The sequence below is a fragment of the Megalops cyprinoides genome, chromosome 19 (assembly GCF_013368585.1).
Source record: "Megalops cyprinoides isolate fMegCyp1 chromosome 19, fMegCyp1.pri, whole genome shotgun sequence".
Classification (NCBI taxonomy): domain Eukaryota; kingdom Metazoa; phylum Chordata; class Actinopteri; order Elopiformes; family Megalopidae; genus Megalops; species Megalops cyprinoides.
The window spans coordinates 7270577-7292270 of record NC_050601.1 but is presented as its reverse complement, the minus strand read 5'-3'; the positions used below and the strand labels follow the sequence as shown (position 1 = coordinate 7292270).

The window sequence follows — 21694 nt, the reverse complement described above, 5'->3', positions numbered from 1 at the left end:
GCTGGAATGCAGCAGGGCCCAGATAGACCGGGGCCTCGGGTATCAGTGTCACCTGCACAAAAGCTCTCTTAATTAGGGGAGCGTCTCTCTCCGCTGCTCCATCTCTCTGCCCCTTTGTCTCTCTCCCCCCGGGCAGGGCTCCCTGCCGTTGTCTTGGAAATGCCACCCACTTCCTCAAAAACAATGGAACACTTTTGTTTGTGTGTTCATGTGTGTGTGTGTGTGTGTGTGTGTGTGTGTGTGTGTGTGTGTACGCATACGTGAGAGAATGAGAGACAGACAGAAAACTCCCATATACACTGTAACTACGTGTCTGCCTGTGGAATGGAGAGGACTCAAACCAGTTATTCTTAAATATCGCAGTAACTCTAGTGGTTAAGAAGAAAATGTGTGTCTTATGTGTCAGATGTGTTATTTTGTGTAATTCACTTCCTGCCCATGGGAGGAGGGGGTTGCATACATAGTTAACAGAACAGTGTAGTAGTGTGATGGGAGAAGTAGCAGTAATGATGACACGTAGGGCATAAGGAAGTAAAATATGCTGTACATGTGACACCCTCATTAAGGGAATGGAGGAAAAACTGCGCCGCATTACACATTCCTTCGGTTTGCAGTTATGGTGTGTGTGCAGGCACATGTCATTTGCTCGGTCACATCAGTGTGACTCAGTATTTTGCCCCCGAAGAAAAGCAGACATAGACATACCACCACACAAAATCGCATCGCTGTGCTACGTACGTCAGTCTAAGGTTTCAAAATAAAGTTTCTAATCATTGTCACGGCAACTACATTTTAAATGCAATGTTGAAGTACTGTCCCACGCCTATAGACAATAAAAGATCGCTTGAGTTATGTCTAAATGATCTACTTGAATTTGGCGTTTCCTAAGTCATGAGCTTTTAAATAGTCATAATTTTTAAATTAGATACTAAAACTGAAAATAATAAAGAGTAAAATACATTAACACTCAAAGCATCACTTACTAAAGACATAAGTAGATAAAATGAATTTAAAGAATTGTTTTGAAAAGGGACTCAGAAGTCCAGACAATCTGTCCACCTCTGAGGTTCTTCAGAAATGTATTCCATAGTACTGGGACCTGAATAGAGTCCTAGGTCCCTCTCTATTTTAGGATGGGTCATATGAATGCTGTAGAACCCCTTATCTGTGAACTGTGTACCTGAGGGGCACCTGTGGTACACGTGGAATTAATGTCACAGAGATAGCTAGTGTACAGAGGCTATGATTGCCATGATCTTGATCTTGATCATGATCTTGCTAGATTTTAAAGTTGAGGAGTAGAGTTTAGCAACAGCCACAGGTTGAGTGAGGCGTGACCTATTTTAACCGTAAACAGAGAGTGTTACAGCAGTCCAGCTGAGAGGAGATAAATTATGTTGTGTTACTTATGTTTCAGACATTCTTTAGGCTCAATTTTCAATGGAGAATTGACATTCATTCCACTTTGATCAGTCTTGCAGCACTCAGAAAAAAAAGCAACATCAGAGGTTAGGTGATATGTGCTTGTACTTCAGCGCCGTCACTATATGACAGCCAGGTGCACTGTGCGTTCTACCCACTAGTTTAGTAGTCACCCTCATCTCAGGCTGCTGCCCATTTAAACAGCAGTATTTCTGCTGAAGACCCTCGCCTGAGGTATAGCTGCAGTTTCCTCAGCACTGTTTCAGTAACTCTGATGAAGAAAGTGAAACAGGCTAAAAGGTGGTCTAGTGGATTTTACACTCAGCATTAAATACCCCCATAGCCTAGGTAAGCCACACCTCTCCTGCCCAAGACAGGAAACTACAATGTTGATGCAAGGTATAGTAAAACTTAAAATCAGCATTCATAAAGAAAATGACTAGTTGCCAAAGTCAAAAATACAAATAACCATGTAGGAAACTGCAAAAGCAATTGTTTAAGCAAACAGTCCCTGCAGAAAATAATTCTTGTTCATTTAGTTGTGCTTGTGAAAGTGCAATTCAATATGAATACCAACAGTAAGCCAGCATTATGCCTGACTACTCGCACCCAGAAGCATCATTTTAGTGAGCACTTTGCTGGGTACTAGTGGAAAATAGCACTGTCATGATGAAATCATAGGTTTAAATCAAAGCTTATTAGAATAAGCAGGGATCCTTGTAGGAATGGAATGGGGCCAGGTTTTAGTAATGAAAGCTCATTGGATCTGAGATTATCAGGATCCATTGCTGGGTGTACATGTAACTGCATACACCCTCCACAAGACTCTGCTCAGCCACAGACCAGTAACACTGTGGAGATGTTAGCCAATTACCCGTAACATATAAATGCAGAACAGAGACATGTAATATGTAAACCCAAACAAACTAATGTTCTATTTAATGACCACATATGTGTCAGCAAGCAACAACGTAAAGGGAAATATTTTTATTTGAATTAAAAATGAATAAAAAACCAACCAACAAAAAGACATGTAATATGTTTAATCACATTAATACAAATATAAAACACTCTAAAGAGGATGCCATTTCAAAACTTTTTTCAAAACTCAAAAGTATGGTCAAACGCACACCAAATTCAAACAACATAGATGCAAGTGGTGCGTTTAGTTTTTTTTTGATTTACAAGTCCCTCTTGTGGATGATAGCTGCAATTACAAACAGCTGCTCTCACTTAAAAATGTACTGGTCTCTATGGGAGATAAGCTTCAGCACACGACAGACAGCTGCACAGCACCAGCACACATCTCAGTCCATATAGATGAAGGGGAATGGGTTTCTCTGGTTCACTACATGCCTCTGTGCATCAGCTCAGCAATGTCTCGAGTGTTCAGTCAGTGCAGCTGGGTGACTCTGGTTCTGCTTGGCAGTCTGAGAGGAGCTTCTGTTGCTGTTCTGGTGCAGTCTTGCTGCAGTTTAGTTCAAGTTGAACCGTCTCAGTCTGTGATGATAAGCTCGTCACAGCCCCAGTCCTCGTAACTCCCATCCGGCAGGTACCTCCTGATGATGATAGGGATCTTTCTGCTCCTGTAAGGCCAGTAGGAACGAAATTCCAGTCATACGATAGGACTGACACAGTAACACACACACACACACACACAAATACACACAGTGACACACACACGCACGCACACACACACACACAGTGACACACACGCACGCATACAAATACACAGAGCTGAGTCGACGACAAGAGCGTGTCAGAGCTGAATGGAATGACAACCATGACCGACGGATGGGTCTGAATCACATGACTCGTACAGTACATCGAAAATGAAGAAAATGCATTACTGACTTGAGCTCCTTCATGGCAATTTGAAGAGGGTCAGTTTCTCCTTCCAGCTCCACCATTACTGGGGCACACATTCTGCAGCATAGAAAAGGACAGATTGGAAAATGGTCACATATAGGTAGTTGGAGGGAGAATGAAAACGCAAGAGGCATATAGTGACAAAGGCAAACCACCTGAAAAACACCTAGGTCCAAACAATTACAGTACTGCAGAGCTCTCAGACACAGAGAAACTGTACCTCTAGCTACACATCTTCCTACTTTTGTTTCTGTACCTTGACCTCCATTAGTTTACATAATTTTTTAGCAGACACCCTCCACATTTACATTTTACATATTACCAGTCATTAAGATTTTGACAGACCTTGCTCTCAGCTGAGACCTGTCTCATTGTGGAACTGTACACATCCTGTCCCCGTACTGTCGCTATACTTGCTGTATGCACTTTTGTAAGTCGCTTTGGATGAAAGCGTCTGCTAAATAAATAAATGTAAATGTAAATTGAGTGCTGTGAGTACCACTTCAGTGGATTTAAACCTACAACCTCTGTGTAACAGATACTCTAATCTCTGCTTACCATTTGTGCAACAAAGGCCAGGCTTCTGCACACAAACACACAGGTGAGTACTCACGCTATCTGCAGTGCACGGGTCCCCAGAACCCTGGCTCTCTCGTACTTGGTCATGTAGGGGGTGGTGATTCTTTTCTGGTTCGCCTGTTGCCCCTCCCCTGCTGGCAGTATCTGCACATTCTCCTGGTCTTCCTGAAAAAGGAGCCGGGGGAGGGGGGTGAAAAGTAAAGAGGAGCGGGAGGCAGGGGAAGGGAGGTTAAGAAAGACAGAGGAAAGGGGAGATGGGAGGATAGTGCAGATTCGTAAAGAACCCAGAGAACATTGATACTCAGAAAAAAATTGAGAGGAGGGGAAAGAACCACTCACATCTTCCACATTCTCCAGGTCATCCAGTCCTTCATCTTCTTCAACGTCATCGAAATCTCCATCATCAAAGCTGAGGGAGTCAAAACCAGGAAAACGTTACAAATACACGATGCAGCTGAAAAGCCAAATTCAGAACATCACTCAACAATAGAGCTGCCGACTTTCACACATATTTCTGATTTGCGTTATGAACATCTGATAACTCGATAACGCAGCTACTGTCATTTTACCAGATGTTAATTAACAGTAACTACACAGTTCAAATACTTGTAGCAATATCTACTGTCGTAGTTTTTAACATGTAGCTAGTGAGTAATTTTGGTTTTCTTTAATGTGCCTACAATAATTTGCCATAACAAATCAATTACGATTGTCATATAGTCTATCTATAACTGCACGTTCATCTTCACCTAACGTTAGCTGCGTTGATCTTTTCCCCAAACAAAAATTTAGCTAATCTAACTTTCACACATCTTGCCAGCTAGCGCTCTTATACGGAACAACTCCAGGTATAGCTAACTTGATAACCAGCTAACTAAAATCAATGTTTCACTAAACACTAAACTAACGCTAACAGATTACGAATCCAGTGGCTAGCTCTAGCTAGCTATCCCTATTTTGATAATCGTTTCGGACCTCATTCCATGACAAATGGCTCACTGCTTTGGAACTTACTTATCCTCGTTGTCTGACATGTTTCCCCTCTCCCTGCCGCTGTTTCAAACAGTAGCTTAAGAACTATTCTTCTCAGCAGATCAAATCAGTTGCTGAGTGTTAAAGTTATTCTTAAATAAAGCTAAGTTTAAAAACACGCTGAACGTTTTCTACTAACCACCACGCACTGACGAACTTCCTTCCTTCCAACCGGTTTACTTCCGGGGACACAGGTTAACCGCTAGGTTGCCATAGTAGTAATTCCGGTCGCAAAATTCAACAGTTGATGTGTTATCACTAGGGAGTGAACGGGCGTTATATTGATGACGAAGATAATTATTATAGTAATAATAAACTATTTGTAAAACACTATTCAAAGACCTGCATCACAATGTGCTTCACCGATAAAAGAAAAATAAAATACCCTAGTTGTAAAAATGAAAAGCAAAATAAAAACAATACAAATTATTGTGTTACTCACCTTGCACGTCTAATTAATATCAACAATGTAAACGTATCATTAAATGTACTCATCAAGTACACCGCTTTTTGATAGAAGTCGCTCTGAATAGAATCAGTCTACTGAATGCGAACAATGTAAATGAACTCATCTTGTACGACGTACAAGAGTACACTAACACATTGCATCAATAATCATGAAACAAACATAAATGAAAATGGAAAATACAACATTAATGTTCCTCAAATAATTTAATTTTTGTCTGTTATTATAATACTGTTTACAATTTCTGTATTGCTACAAAAGCCCTTAGTGTATATTAGACAAACTGTCACATACAATGTGCCATGAATGTACAGTCTCACAGACAACCAGTATACTCCCAGACACACAGACCCATCAGCTAACAGCATGACTGAGAGACAGATAAATGAACAGAATAAAGATGATACATGGACTCAGACAACCCACCAAACAAATATAGTTAAATAATGACAGCCCACTACAGCATAAACACAGACCATGCCCACAGTCTCTATGGGTTGAGTCTAATTATACTGCTTTAAGGCCAAATTTACAGACAACTGCAGTACAATTTTAAAAAAAAGTAAAAAAAGAGAAAGGCATTTTAAAATACTGCATAAATTAAGTAATGACAATGCATGATCATCTGTACAGCAGTAACAGGGTTAATAATTGATCATTTTACTATAATAAAATATCTTGCCTTGGTTGAACCAAACCTAATTCCACAAAAATACTTATATTCCACTTAAAATACTTACAACACTGCTTCCAGTGGGTATAAATAAATACTTACACTGCTTCCAAAGGAACCCCTGATGCATTTTAATTAAAGACGTTTTAAGGTTTGTTTAAATGAGACATTTACAGTATTGGTTCCAAGGAGGGAATATTCAGTTGTACCTGTGGGCCCCATTGCACCATTACACTCAAAACTGCCCAACAGATGATGGACACAGTCTTCAATGATCATTTTCTATCTCATAAAAATAACATTATCCATTTTCTGTCTATTACCATGCACACAAAGATGTACAAACTGACTGCAAGTGTCAATATTTTTAGAATTAATACATTTGATTGATTATTATTTATGGTAATATTATTAAAGCAAATTTATAAAGCCTGGATTTACAGGCTTGCAATGTACAATAAAAAAGGCAGCCCAGCATATAATACAGACAATTAAATAATAATAATAATAAAATAATAATAATAAAAATAATGATAATAAAAAATATAAGCAAACTTAAGTAAAAACACACCTCTTTTACGAAGTCTTTTGCCTTTTTCATTCATTCACACATCCTCCTCCCTGTTTTCACACTTGTATGTGCTGTTGTGTTCTTTTGTACACAAACGTGATGCAAAAATATCCTCATTACACTCATGGGTGCATGAGGGTTTGGACTGGATTGAGAAATAGGCAAGGAGCGTGTTTTTTTTTGAGTTGGGGAATGAGTTGGGGGGTGTTTTAGGTTCGACTGTGGATGGGGTCTTTATGTTCTCAGCTTCATTCTCCTTCTCGCTCTCTCCATACCACTTCCTCCTGCATTCAGATTTTATGTTCCTCTGGTGATGACACGTCCTGGTCACCATCTCATGCACGCAATCAACCCGTAACTTCACCCTCTTCCCTCTGAATTCGTCCTGCTGTCTCTGTGGGCCCGTCTCCCTCCAGCTCTTGCCCTCTCTCATCTCTTGCCCTTATGGTGGCTCTTACTCTTGCCCCCCTCAGTCTTGTGGCTCAGCATCTTCAGGACTTTCAGTGCTTTAAACATGCCCGCTCTCTTCCTCTGTGCGCTGTCTGTTTCCCTGTGGAAATCTGTCCGGAGAACGAAAAAACAGGGGTGAAAAAACAGGGGACAAAGTGGGGAAGGGGAAGCAGACCGCAAAAGGACAGAGGGAGGGGCAAGAGAAACAGAACAGAGGAGAGAGAGACAGAGCGAGAGTGAGAGAGAGAGAGAGAGAGAGAGAGAGAGAGACAGAGCGAGAGTGAGAGAGAGAGAGACAGAGCGAGAGAGAGAGAGAGACAGAGAGAGAGAGAGAGAGAGACAGAGCGAGAGTGAGAGAGAGAGAGAGAGACAGAGCGAGAGTGAGAGAGAGAGAGAGAGAGAGACTGCAGGGAAGTGGGAAACAGGGAAGAATCTGCACGTCTGTGAGCAGAGAGATGAGCACACAGGCTGACAAACATTAGACACACTCAAGAAAAGAGGGCGAGAGGACGGTCAGCAGATGGCGAGAAACAGAAAAGGAAAAGCAGTAGAAGTTAAACATTTTTACAGACAGGAAGGGTGCAGGCAGGAACAAGAGTCTCTGCTAACCTTTCCTCTTGATCATGGCTGCCAGCAGCTTGTCCTCCACCTCCTCCCTGAGCCACAAAGAGTGAGCCACATTAGCAAAAAATATCACTGATTCTTATTGTGGTCACTTCTAGCCAATAACATTATTATCGGGAGAGCAGACTATTACAGAGGGTTCTGGTGTAAGGAAAACAGCTTAAAACTTACTATAATTAAGGTGCCTTTCTAATGAAGGAGTGGTGTATTAATTACCAAAACATGCATATTCTTGCAATCATCAGTATTATTATATATTATTATACATAGTTGTAACATTCTTGCAAAATGAGTACTACATCAATACTAATCCCAGATTAGTGAGAGGCATCCTCTGACTGCCCTGGTGCACAAAGTGAGAGCTGTGGGTGGTCTAATCATCTCTCTTCATTACCGCTGCTTGTCCTGGTCCATGCTGTTGATGATTTGGTTCCTCTCCTCAATGATGGTGACCAGCTCTATCATCAGCTGCTGTTCTCTGTCCCGATCGTCCTTAATCCACTCCGTCTCTGAGGGACAGAAGGAAGAAGAGGGAGAAAGGGACAGGCTGTCAGATACTAAGCTGTAACATGATGTCAGACTCCTTATACTTCACACCAGGTGTTTTGTCTTACATTGGTGTGTCTTAGTGTTCCTGAAGGTGGGTTCTCACAAGCAGTAAGGACATCTCTTATTGTGATTCTGATTCTGCTCACTTTGGATATGCAGAGTATCCTTGTAACAGCTAACTGTCCAAAAGCAAAAAACACATTTCAGACCTACTAGCATATGGTACCTTATAAAGAATGCAAAATACTACTAAAGCTGTGAGCAGGACTTTAAAAAGGAGAGGATACAAAATGGCAGAGTGCAGAACCTCAGCTGTGATTAGGTCACGTGTTGTACTGTTACAGACTAATCCTCGCTATGGAGACAGAGGACCCTGCAGCTGGGAGCTGCGTGTGAGATATGGTGCACATACTCACCCGGCTTGTTGAGGAGACATCTCAGCTCATACTCCACATCTGCCTGTCTCTCCTCCAGATTCTGCTGTTTTGCCCTGGAAGCACACACAAATGCAGTTTGATACACACGCACACACACAGAGCTTTACGCACACATTTCAATAATATGCACTCTGCAGATGGTGCTTATCCATACACACACAAGCACATACACCATACACACATACACACATCTCTCTATAAAATTTAATCCTTCTGACCTTTGAATAAATCAACATCACACAGTTGCAATGTCTTAATGGAGTGACACTGAAACATAAATAAATAGTTTTTATTTTATTTAGGAAAGTCACGTCACTGAATAAGGAACAGAATCCATCTTGCCACAGTCCTCAGTCGGGTCAGTACTGAGCTGTGTGCCATGGCGGCCGTGATGGTGATGCAGCCAGAGCACTCACGTGTAGACCAGCTCCGCCTCCCTCCGCACCAGCATGTGCTTCTCGTGGATGAGAGTGAACCAGTCCACCAGCATGGTTTCCTCCTCCTCGCCTGGAACACAGAGTCTGCTTACAGTGGCCCTCAGGAGCACCTGAAACACCTGTTCTCTCCAGCACCCTCACACTTTCCCTTTAAAACGCACAGTTTTAAACTGCGAGGAAGATCACTGAATCATCTGTTCTACTTGAACCTGCTATGCGATCACTAACGATCCTCCAGTGTTTTTTTTTTTTTCCACAGCAAAATACATTTGACAGCACATCAACACAGTTTTTGATTATGGAGCTTCCATCATACTGGTGTAAAACACAACTTCATAAAGCAATCAAGTGTAAATTCTGTAATAGTTGCATAGGATAATGTCATTTTGGCAAACAGTGTACCGCATTCCCCCACTCTCCCCAGACCGCCCCTGCCCCTCTCTGTCTCACCATCCTGGCAGTGTCTGAGTCTCCTCTCCAGCTCCACGCCTCTCAGCTCCAGCTGGTCCAGCCGTCTCTCCAGCTCTGCCATCTCCATCTGGATGTCCTCCACCGGGACGAACTGGTCCGATTGCACCTGGGGAGGAAGGAACGCGGTCGCACGCGGTCAGACACGGTCACCATTTCATTGAGTTTGTGTTCAACCAACACCAACTATGATGTGAATGCACTGACACACACATATTCTGTAAAGACAACAGCTTCAGGACTAACTGAAGCTGGGAGTCCAGAGTGCACCACCTCACCTTCCTCTTGATGAGTGGGAAGCCGTGTCCTGGGGCGCGTGGCCGGGTGGAGCAGGGGCCCTCACAGGAGCTGGATTTGGGGGAGGTGTAGGACGGAGAGGCTTTCTGATTGAAGGGATTCTTCTTACAAGCCCGCTAACAGGAGAAGGTTAAACAGATCTTAAGTGAGTCTTAACATGTATAACTGACCCAGTGATTTTGTGTAGCGTTACTCTGGTACCATCCAACTGGGCTCAACTTTCACTCCACTGTGGTAATCTCTACCCTGCAGTGCAAGTTTCAGTAGGCCTACATAACTGTTAAAATGGACTGACAATGATATCTCATTCTTCCTTCCTTCCATGGTTCATAACTTCATATCATTCCATTGTTGACTGTCACTGGTCAAGATTTTCTTGCATCAGCACACCTACTATAAAACAGTACTCTAATCAACCATTTTGTAACATTTATCTTTGCACACATTCTGTGTTTCAGTAAGGAATACTTTGACAATGTCTAACTACAGTACTTCTCTTTAAAAAAACAAATTTGTCACTTTTTTATTAAAAGTGCAGTATGTGTGGTTCAATTACAGAAACTAGGAGCAGAGAGATCCTTCCGTACCTTAAACTGAGAGGGGGCCGGTGGTGAAGCTCCCACTTCCATAGGTGCATTAAGAGCTGATGGTAAACTGGGGATTGATATGGACCTGGACATTGATAGGGAGTTAGGGACTGATGAAAGACCGGCTGTCGATACACAGCCAGGAATTGATGAAGAGTTGGGAAAGGATAGAGAGCTGGGAACTAATGGATAGTTGGGGACTGATAATAGGTTTGGGATTGATACAGAATGGAGGATTGATGATGGGTTGGGAACTGATAGAGGGCTGGGAATAAACTGAGAGTTGGGCATTGATAAGAGACTTGGGATTGATACAGAGTGGGGGATTGATGACTGATTGGGAATTGAGCTGGGGACTGATGACGGGTTGGGAACTGACATGGAATTAGCGGGAATTAAGGGGGGATTGGGAATTGATACGAGGCTGGGGATAGATACAGCATGGGGGACTGATGAGTAGTTGGGAACCAATAGGGAGCTTGGAACTGATCGGGAGTTTGGGACAGGTAAGAAGCTAGGGATTGATACAGAGTGGGGGGCTGATGAGGGATTGGGGAATGATAGTGAGCAGGGAATTGATGGGGCGTTGTGGATTGACAAAAGGCTGGGGATTGATATGGAGTGGTGGATTGATGAGGGACTCTGGATTAATAACAAGCTGGGAGTTGATGGAGAACTGGGGATAGACAGGGGCATTGGAGGTGGGGAACCCACACAATTAAAGCAAACACTGCCTGTGCTCTCAGCAGCCATGGGAGATGAGCTGGAACTGGCTGATTGGTGGGGTGGGGAGGCGCTAGCAGGCTGTTCAGGTTCATGATTGGAGGACGAGATAGCAGATGCACCAATAGCTGGTTCAGATACACTCTTAGGAAAAGGATGAGACTGGCTATCAGGCAAACACTTGGAGTAGCTGCAGTCTGGGAGTGGAGAGAACGGAGGGAGAAATATAACAGAGATGGGAATGAGGGAGGCCAACACAGACACAGCAGGCAATGGGAAAATATGAACAGGGAAGGGTGAAAGATGGGGAGAGACAGAAAAACAAGAATTCAATACACAAGAATTAAATATTCATTAAAAACAGCAAAATACCTTCTATTCTATCTATCTATCTTTATAGACATATACAGCATCTATACATATATAAACAGAAAACTATGTATCAGGAGGATATAGCTCATACACATCTAAACAGTGCTACCAAAGGAAAAAAGTGGGGTGACTGACCTGTGGAAGAGGACTGTGGGACTGCGGGCGCTCGCCTTTTCTTACTCTTTGGGCTGCTCGAGTTGGCTGTGCGGGTTGGGCTGACATTATCAGCTGGACTAGCTGCGCTGGCTGGAGTAGCTGTATGGGTTTGGCTGACTCTGTTGGCTGGACTAGCTGCATGGGTTGGGCTGCCTTTGTTGGCTGGACAAGCTGTGCTGGCCGCACGAGTGGGACTGTCCATACTGGCTGCTTTGGCTGCCCCAGAAATCCCATACCAGGGGTGCTTGGCCACCACAGAGGGTGGCCCTAAGATGCTAACAGGCCCTGCCTCCTCTTCTGCCTCTTCATCCGCCTTCTCCTCAATCTCAAAGGGATTGGTAGATGCGGCCAGCCTGGACCCCCAGCCGCTGGAGGATGGTACAGTGCCAGATCGCGGAAGAGAGGTCATGTGAGCGGGAGGGGCTGGGGGTAGTTTCCTCCATGGCCCAGGGTGCACCAGGGCCATCCAGGGCGGATCTTTGGGTTTGTGGGTTCCACAGGATTGGCTGGAACTACTCGAGAGATGGGGAGACAAGCCAAGAGAAACACATGTGTATCAGACATGGAGCAGATATGACCAAACTCCACTAAATTGCTTAAATGAATCAATCGCATTTTCCACAGAGTGTTCATTCATATATGACAAAAAAGTCTCACCTCCCTGGGGACAGGGATCTCTCTGTTGGAGCAGAAGTGATTCTGCTGGGGTCAGGTGGATTACCTGGATCACCTGCACAGGCACCTGAAACTGGATCACCTGCACAGGGGCACCAAGACAGGGACAGTATACATATACAATATACAGTATACAGTATACAATATACAATCATAACATACAAACTCCATCAGATCCTGTGGTACAGAGCTAAAGTTGGACAGATTGGATGCTGACTCACCATTGATGATGGGGCTGTCCTTTACCCTGGGGGGCCGGGTCCTAGGCGCTGGACGTGGAGGAGTGGGGCCAAAGACCCGTCGGGGGGCAGGCACAGGTCGTGCGCTGGCTCCCAACTGACTGGCGGAATTTTCCGTTTCTTTCTTTGCATGTGCTTCCGCTTGATCACCCTGTTGATTTCCGTGCTCAGTAAGACCAGGAGGAATGGACAGCTGGAGTTCCTCATCCTCTCCGCTTCCATCCCTCTCTCTGCATTCCTCCTCTTCCCTCTCTCGGTTTCCATCTATTCCCTTCTGTCTGTCCTCTGCTGCTTTCTTTTCTTCATCTTCCTTCACCTCCCCCTCCTCTTCACCTCTGCTTCTTTTATTTATTTTCTCATTATCCTTCTCCTCTGTGATTTCGTCCTCCTCTCTACAGCCTTCTTTTTCTGTCTCTGTGCTTCCATCACCATCCTTCTCATCCCTGCTTTCTACCTCCTCTCCATATTCTTCTTCTGTGTCCTTATTTCTATCTTTATCTTTCTCCTCCCCTTCTCCTTCCTCTCTAGACTCTTCTTTTTCTGTCTCCCTACTTCCATCACCATCCTTCTCCTCCCTGCTTTCTACCTCCTCTCCATATTCTTCTTTTTCTGTGTCCTTACTTCCATCTTTATCCTTCTCCTCTCTGCTTCCTTCCTTCTCTCTACACTCTTCATTTTCTGTCTCTCTGTCCATGGTCTCCTTGCTTCCATCTTCCCCTTTCTCTCTGCCCTCTGCCTCTCCACCCGATTCTTTCACACGGTCCCCCGACTGTCTGCTTTCATCTTTTTCTGCTTCTCTGTTCTCCTCTTTGTTCCCATCATTCTGCACTGCATCTGATTCTCTGTCCGAATCAGGACAGAGCGACGTTTCCTCACTGGCCACACTCTGGGGTGGAGCCTTCTCCTGGCCTCTTGTGGTGGGCGGAGTCTCAGGTGGTGAAGCCCTCCCTCCTAATCCTGCCATTGGTCCTTTCAGCTTGCTGAGGTCTGGGCGACTGTTGCGACCATTAAAGTGGTGAGTGCAGACCAGGGAGCCAGCCTCACTTCCTAATTTGTAAGAGCCAGGTATCAGGGTGCTACTGCACTCCGCACACCTGAGAGACCAATGGTGAAAGGCAGAACAGGGAGGGGAAGTAAACAAAGACACCATTGTAAAGGAGCTACGGATCCAAATCAGGGAACACCAACAACCAACTACGGGAAGACAGTGCTGTTAGCATTAGCGCCGTAGTTACAATACACTGTGTGTACATGTTCATGTAGTTTACAATCTTTCCACTCTTCAAGACAAAGGCCTGTGGTAAAGCCCAATTACACCACGCACACTATACTGTGCGTATAACCAAAGTGTGCCATCTATGTATAGCGCTGCTACCTGAAGCAGTTGCGGTGATAGAGTTTGCCATCGACCAGGTGCCTCTGCACCAGGTGGACATGCTTCTGGCAGGCTGCGCAGGTGCTGCTCAGGGCTTTGCGTTTTGATTGGTCATCTGCGCTTTTCTGCTGAGGTGAAATCAGTGACCAGGAGGAGGGGTGGGATCAGGAGAGGGTGTAGAAGGTAGCAGGAGGAAGAGAAGCAGATCAAACAGTGAGTCAAGACCAAGAGGGAATCTGTTGGACACACTCATGAGGAGATTGGCAGGACAGTGCAATGTCTCTCAGAGAGCATCTCATCTTTTTCCATGGTAACGCATCCTACTGTTGTTCAACTGGTTAACTTATCTGAGCAATCAAGTACCTTTCAAACAGGAACCTATTCTGCTTGTGACACACTGTACGCTAATAAATTACTCCTATTACAGCATCAGAATTAAATTCATAATTCAATTGTAAAAAAAAGTTACTGTACTATTTAAGTAGATCACTGATACAGATATAAGCCCTTATCTTCTAAGAGAACACACACCTACATTTACACTGTGTGACAGCATATCCCAAAAGGGATTTACTGGGTTTTATGACTCAATATCAACAACCTTTCACAACAATCCAGCTCCTTCCAATGTCTATCCACCCAGCCTTTCACAAACCTATCCTAGCAGCTCTGTGATGTCAAACTAAAACCAGCATTTATTTGCTATTAGATTCACTACTAAAGAAAGAATGCAAACATTTACAGAATGACAAAACAGTAAATATGTGCTCTAGGGCTTGCACAGCATTCAGGACTGGCTTAAATCCTCCCACCATTACCTTGGACTCTGGTACTTGGTCATTACTCTTTATGGCCAGCTTGTTTTGGACTGTATGACCTGGAATTTTCAAGGAAGGACGGGTGGCTGCTGGGGAAAGATGCAAAAAAGAGAACTCTCCATAAGGCAACAACATGTGAAGTAGGCAATTCTAGGCGTTGCTTCTCTTTCAATACAAATTACAACAGCTACTGTTTATTTATGTATTTTTTTAACAAAACTTCTGCTCCCTCCACCCCCTCACAAACCACCAAAAACATATTTGTGAACAAGAACAGGTAGCAGAAAAAGGCAAAAGGAAAATGAGAGGGTGATTTATTACAGGTTCAGGGGATCAAAAATGACTCTCCCAGCTGAATATGTCTGTCCCTCTCCCCTTTTCCAAATGTCATTTCCTCCCTTCTTTCTCTCCCTCTCATGCTCCTCCAGGTATCCTTCCCCTTTCCCTCCCTCTTTTTTGCCTTGTAGATGCTATCTCTCCTGCTGAATATTACTCATGCTGAAGACCTGACGCCCACTAGGAGGAAATGCAACCGGAGGGTCGGAGGAGAAAACACACTCCAAAATGGTTTACTGTAAGCTGCCAAGTTTAAACTAAAGAAAATAACACCAGCACACTAAGAAAGGTGATTTATTCAAACCATATGTCTGGTCAGGTTAATATTTTGACACTCTGCAGGTCTTCCTAGCTAACGTGTGTGTCTGACCAACCTTGAGACTTGTTGGTAAAGTAGTTGTAGTACTGGGAGACGTATGTGATAATGCTCAGCCGATCAGGCACCTTCATGGACACCATATCCTCGGGGTCCAGCAGGGCCGGAATGCCCAGCTCCGACTCTGCTGTCTCAAATGCCTAAGGGAAAAGGGAGGAATTACACATATGCAGCCAATATGCTTCTCCATGTTGCATCATTTAGTAGGACCATACTGAAATGTACCTGCAGCTGTTTTATGTGAGGACATTAAAATCCAGCAGTGGATCTGTTTGGATGTGTAGAGGGAGTAGTCTCACATAAACATTATAAGGGTCAGTGACTTGGTTCTTCATGGTACAATACTTCCAGCTAATGACACAGTCAAAAAGCACTCTACTGGCAATGAGAAAAAAAATCCTAGGTGGCTTTTTAAGCTAAATGAATTTCAAAAGGCTGACTAGGAAAAGAAGTCAGTAAGCCTGTATAGCAAACACAAAGAGGATGGGACAAAGGTGTGAATACACGAGATGAACAGTAATCCCTACAGTATAATCATTTTTGACAGAGAAGTTTAGGATATGTGAGAGGCAGTAACAGCTCTTCGTAACGTTGGTCTGTGGGTTTATTAATAAACAAGTGAGCCGTGTTTTAACTGGAGCATCGAGCGGTGTCCAGAACGACACACTGTTCTCTCTCGATTTCTGTAGAGCTGAGAGACAAACACTCCAAGACAGGTGGTAGAGAGGAACAGCAAGTGCCGGAGATCCAGTGTACAGAGTGGAGAGACAGATGCAGACTGCACTGCTATTGTGTGTAGGCCATCTATTATGTGCTGTTAATTCTCCTGTATTATCGAGTTGCCGGTGTAATTTGCTACTGTGGCACTCATTCAAATACAGTTAGGCCAGATGGTGATGAAACCTTTGATAACGTTGACGTAGGGACAGCCCCAAAGCACAAAGTTCTCAATAATCTGCGCTTGATTGTTCATGTCTCCATTTTTTTCCTATTTTACAGTTCTCTTCTTGCAGTTATTCTACAGAGTATGTAGCACGAAATGATCTACGTACTCTGGGTTTAAAAAAAGTCAGTGGATGCCTACACAAATGGCTACGAACTTGTCAGTGTAGCTGCCTTAGGGATTGTAGTTACATTTATTTAGAGACAGGAGACAGTGCCAGACAGACACAGCAGTTTACCTCACAGTTCTGTTTAGCTGCTGCAGTTCCACAGTTTTTTATTTTTCAGAGTGTGCACCACTATGAGTTCTCCACACAAAAGAATTAAAGCAACAGTCCAACCACATGTACAGAGCTGGAGCCAGGATGTTAATTCAAGGGATAACTTTGTTCATTTGATCTCCTTCCTACTAAGATCATTACTTCTATACTACTACTATTAATATTATCATCATCATCATCAATTCTCTGTATGTAAATGTTAAAGGCCAGGGACAACAATAAACATATTTCTAATTTTATTTAAAATTTCAACAGTTGTAAGCACAGTATAAGATCATGACATAGTTTTCACAGCTAAAACATTAATATTATTAGTGCATCCATGGTCCAATGAATACAGCTGAGGTTCAAATAAATGAAATACCATGGATTTTGTTCTTTCTGTGATACCAGTAACACAGCTCTGCTACATAATGTAAGGTTGAACTAGGCCAGGCTAAAAAGGGACCACACAGTTTAAATAACTGCAGAAGATAAATACTATCATTAGATATATACGTAAAAATTTGAGCTTACCTTGTCAGGATTCCTTTTACGAAACAAAAAAGGCATGTCTAATTTTGCACCAAGTCCTCTACACTTCTCAAAATGGTTACAAAAACCCTTCAGACCTAGTTCTGTTGCATTTACATTAAGTCAGCCTGAACCTGAAAAACCAGCAACACACAGGAATATTACTGTGGTCTATGGAAATGTGTAGTCAATAAAGTTTACAAATTATTTACAAACGCCCTGTAAGCATTCTTTTCCAGAAGCCACGTTTCAAATAACGTCCCATTGCAACTCTATGAAAAGTTTAAAAACAGTCATCATTATTTGCATTAACACTTTTTAGCTTCACACATTTCATTAAATTAATAATTATGACAAAAGAAGGTGTATGACTCACCAGGCGGTTGTTGTCATAGACATTGTGCTTAGAGAGGGAGTCAAAGTCTCTGAAAAAGGTGAAACAAACATTTAATACCAACACACATAATACCAACACATGCTATAATCACGTAACTATTTAATTAATATACATGACAAATAACATACGCTGAAAGCCAGTTCTCAGTTTTATTGGAGTAGTGTTGCATTTCGAATGTGTACATCGAAGTCCAGTATGGCTTTCTTTCAGGAACATGGAAGTCACACTATTTTAGGTAAATCATTCACATATGCACCTAAACTGCATCCAAACAATCAATAAACAGTATAACAGCAATAGCAGCGTCTCCCAATTAAGGTTTGAGTTGCTGCTAATTCTTATGAAAATCCATACAATCTGTAATGACAAACCAGTTATTACACTAGTCATACGTAAAAATACACTAAAATAAGCCTACAACACAAGCTGAAATTTACCTAATGAGACATCGGGTGACTCCACGCCTAAACCCCAAACTGTACGCTAGTCTGTAGTTAACTCGGATTTCACATGGCTTGCATACTTATTTTCACGAACCGTGAGGCTTGCAGAATTCAACAGTACTGACACGGTGAATGATTGGTGTTGCTGTTTTGCACTGCAGTTATAGTAAGACTAGCCCCTGTGCTGAGTGCAGTATTTGCTGTGCTTCTTTTATTGTGACCCACAGCACAAAACAGCAATAGCCAGAGAGAAGACACAGGGAGAGAAAGAAATGGGAGTGGAGGCAGAATGAGAAAAGCAAATGGAAGGAGGAAAAAGCAGGCAAAAAAGAAGACAGGGTGATGGACTTGACATGGCCTAAAATGGTAATTTAAACTATGAATGGAGGTTTAAACATGGCCACTTAGGGGGTATTCTAGTGGCCTTCATTGGCACTGGGCTTGGGCCAAATTAACATTTAGCCAATCATCTTGCCCAGTTGTGCAACTCAGGCATAGGTCAAAGTGAATCAGGCTTTTGTATGGCATATTCATTGCAACTTGAAGTTTCTGTAGTATTTACATAAGGACCATGTATGTCACAACCTGGGCCAAGAGTAATTTCGCTTGGCTCACTTTCCAAAATGATCATCTACACCAAAATAGAAAATCTAAACAGAAAGAAAGAAAGAAAGAAATCCATTAGCACTACTGAGCAAGGAGTATGTGACCTCTGATGCTGCTGAGATGGATATGGGCACAAGTACGCCTTAAAAAAATGCAACAACAATGGCATCCACAAATGTGGATTTCCTCTTGTGAGTACTGCATGGTCTGCTTGAGCCTGAAAGCAGCCAAGGAGAAGGAGACATCAGAAGTGCCACGTGCGTGTTGTGAAAACGTATTGAGGAGTGGAACAGGAGTTTAAAAGACAGCCGTGGGATGCAAGGGCTTAAGTGTGTCACTGAGAATGCCGTTCAGTGTGTCGGGGGCAGACTTAAGAGTTAAATCCTCAAGTGATTAGCTCAGGTCACAGCAGATTAAGGTTGACGAGTGTCTATCTGGAGCATACTGAGGAGAGGCAAGGACTGCAACACTGATGACAATGCAGAGCCCCCCCCCCCCCCCCCCCCCCCCCGACACACAAAGACACATGCACATACACACAGAGAATCCAACAGGTAAACACACGCAGATCCAGTCTAGACTAGAGCCTCAACATTCAGCCCTTCTGAAGAAAAGTTTGTGAATGCAAGCATTAAACATCAGAGATCAATGTTTATTGTACACATCTACAGAACCACAGAACACAATTTGAAAATCTCAAAATCTCAAAAAACAACACACTTCAGAAACTTAAGTAACTTCAAATAATACGCACAACAGACCCGATGCTATTTTCTCGACAATTTCCCACATAAATGATACGATATGCATCGTTTTGTGCCAAATGTTGAAGGCCTTTTATCACATCTAGGCAGTAATGTAAGAGGGGAAAGACTGTGGTCAGAATCCAAGCAGATGGTTGCTTCGTCGCACGTATGATGACAGACTGTTGAGTTTCTATATATGGACTGGGGTTGTGTTGACTCTGTTTTTTGTTTGTTTGTTTGTTTCACTGATATACTAAAATGTTGAGAGAATATAGGGGAATAACTTTTTTTTTTTTTTAATTTTCTGCCTGGCAATTAGCTGTACCTTGACAGAATTCATGTTAGCATTTTGATGGACTGGTGTGGAGCAGAGGTGTGCCCTTCTTGGTCAGCATGGAGTGAGTGCTGTGCACACAGTGTGAGGTATTTGTTGCTACAGTACCCAGCAGACCTGTCAGCACACATAAAGCACAACCCACTGCCTTCCCCCCTCTGTCCCTGTCTCTACACACACCAAGGGACTGCGTGGGAGGGGTGCAGACCACATTTCCTTTCAAATTGAGTCTGTAAAAACACTAAAGAGTAAAAATACTTGTTTATACAGTAAAAAAAAAATCCTTAAGAGCAAAAATGAATGATTACTGCTTGTTCTAAAATGAGTTTTGGTCTACAAATGAATAGAGGTTTATTACAGTTGGAATAATCTTCATGTCTCTGAAATCTTTTTGCTCTTGTGTGATTTGTTAAAGGAAAACAAAAGCAAACACCAGCATAAAAGGCGCTGTGTTGATGTCACATCCAAGGTTCAATTGTTGGCCCGGACCTTTACACGGTCCTATAATGTCATGGAAAAACTGTGATGGCGCCTCCTGGAGGTTGGGAGTCGCATAAAAAGCTTTGTCCCCCAAGAAATTTATCCCTGTGAATTCCAAAGAAGAAGCACACCTGCCAACAGGGACCTACACAGACCAATTCTACACACATTCACTGACCATAAATGTCAGTTTGAAATTTTATTTTGATATTATGGTTCGTTGTATAAATCAGATTATACTGACCTAGCCGGTGTTGACAAGCACCCTTCAAACCTAGTCTCCTTGAAGAGAAGACGCACTATCAACCATGGGGAAGAGAGGAGTTCACGGCAAAACGCTGGGTAAAAAAAGAAAATGAATGCATAATAAACAGCTAAATACTTACATCAAATCCGGTCTGTGTTTGTGGATTATGGCACAAAAAGCCATGCCATCCCTGAACGAAGCTGACATGTTCTTTATTTCCACGTCACGGTAATTTTCACACTGTATTCGACACCATTCTTGTAAAGCTTTCAACGACCCCATATTGCTAAATTTACAAAGTGTTATATTATATACACAATATGTAGTACTACATTAGCTTTATATACTAATTAAAAATGTTTTGATGCAATCGACGTTATCTGGCTTATTAGCTAGGATTATCCAAACATTCTGACGGTAGCTACAGTAAGCAATATAAAGCTTTACCAACTTGAAGGAAACCCAGCTTACTGACTAGCACATCAAACTTAAATTTCTTCTTAAAAGTTATATTTGGCAATTTAGCCAAGACCGAATTCATCAAAAGATTTAATAGCTAGTCAGGTGGTATTAAAAAAAATACAAAACACTGGCATGATGGCGCTTAATCCCTTACTCAAAGGGGTGAATAACAAGTCAGCAACCACGCTGGAAGTTACTATCGTCGGCAGTCTGTCTGCCACAAGGCTGGACAGTCTGCGGTTGCTAGTCACCCCACAGATAGTTCCAGATGATCAATCTCGGCTTCATGGCTTCGCCTGAGATCAGTTTTTGAAACGAAATTCACATACAATAAATCAGTTGAATGTTCATGAAATAACGGTAACAATCGGATATCAGCATCCCTTCGCAACATGCACAAATGTGAATCTTAAAAAGTCGCTGCCTAACGTTTGCTATCGTCCCAAACGTTATCTAATTTACGTCTCCAAATCAGTAGGCTACAACTTTATCTCAACTTGTATAACGTGACAGACTAATATATAGCTAAGCGAGCATTGCACCCTTGGTTTTAAAACAAAAACAACAAACTTAGTTTGTGCGTTTACAGGAGAGAGCTAGCCAGCTAACGTTAGCTAACTTTATTTAAAACAGCTCGATACAATACGCTTCGCTTACGATGTGACTCCAAAGTGCTTACGTCCGCCGTCTGTTCAGAACATCGTTTTGCTAC

The 21694-nt window shown here is 42.8% G+C and overlaps 2 protein-coding genes across 2 annotated transcripts; both read right to left on the bottom strand.

Moving 5' to 3' along the window:
- Nucleotides 1–2510: 2510 nt before the first annotated feature.
- LOC118794154 (DNA-directed RNA polymerases I, II, and III subunit RPABC2) lies at nt 2511–5061 on the bottom strand. Its single transcript, XM_036552337.1, has 5 exons — nt 4885–5061; nt 4210–4279; nt 3905–4035; nt 3277–3348; nt 2511–3008 (listed from the first exon to the last, which is right to left on the bottom strand). The coding sequence occupies exons 1-5, from the start codon at nt 4902–4904 to the stop codon at nt 2918–2920; spliced, it is 384 nt and encodes a 127-aa protein (XP_036408230.1). The 5' UTR covers nt 4905–5061; the 3' UTR covers nt 2511–2917.
- A 1606-nt stretch (nt 5062–6667) lies between these two features.
- Nucleotides 6668–20805, bottom strand: LOC118794561 (MICAL-like protein 1). The gene is made up of 17 exons (XM_036552821.1): nt 20660–20805; nt 17644–17692; nt 15530–15671; nt 14820–14908; nt 14002–14126; nt 13312–13720; nt 12609–12876; nt 12370–12469; nt 11692–12224; nt 10462–11381; nt 9856–9990; nt 9560–9686; nt 9089–9179; nt 8652–8725; nt 8081–8195; nt 7672–7718; nt 6668–7172 (listed from the first exon to the last, which is right to left on the bottom strand). Exons 1-17 carry the CDS (start codon nt 20800–20802, stop codon nt 7042–7044), a joined length of 3498 nt encoding a protein of 1165 aa, XP_036408714.1. The 5' UTR covers nt 20803–20805; the 3' UTR covers nt 6668–7041.
- Between the last annotated feature and the right edge of the window lie 889 nt (nt 20806–21694).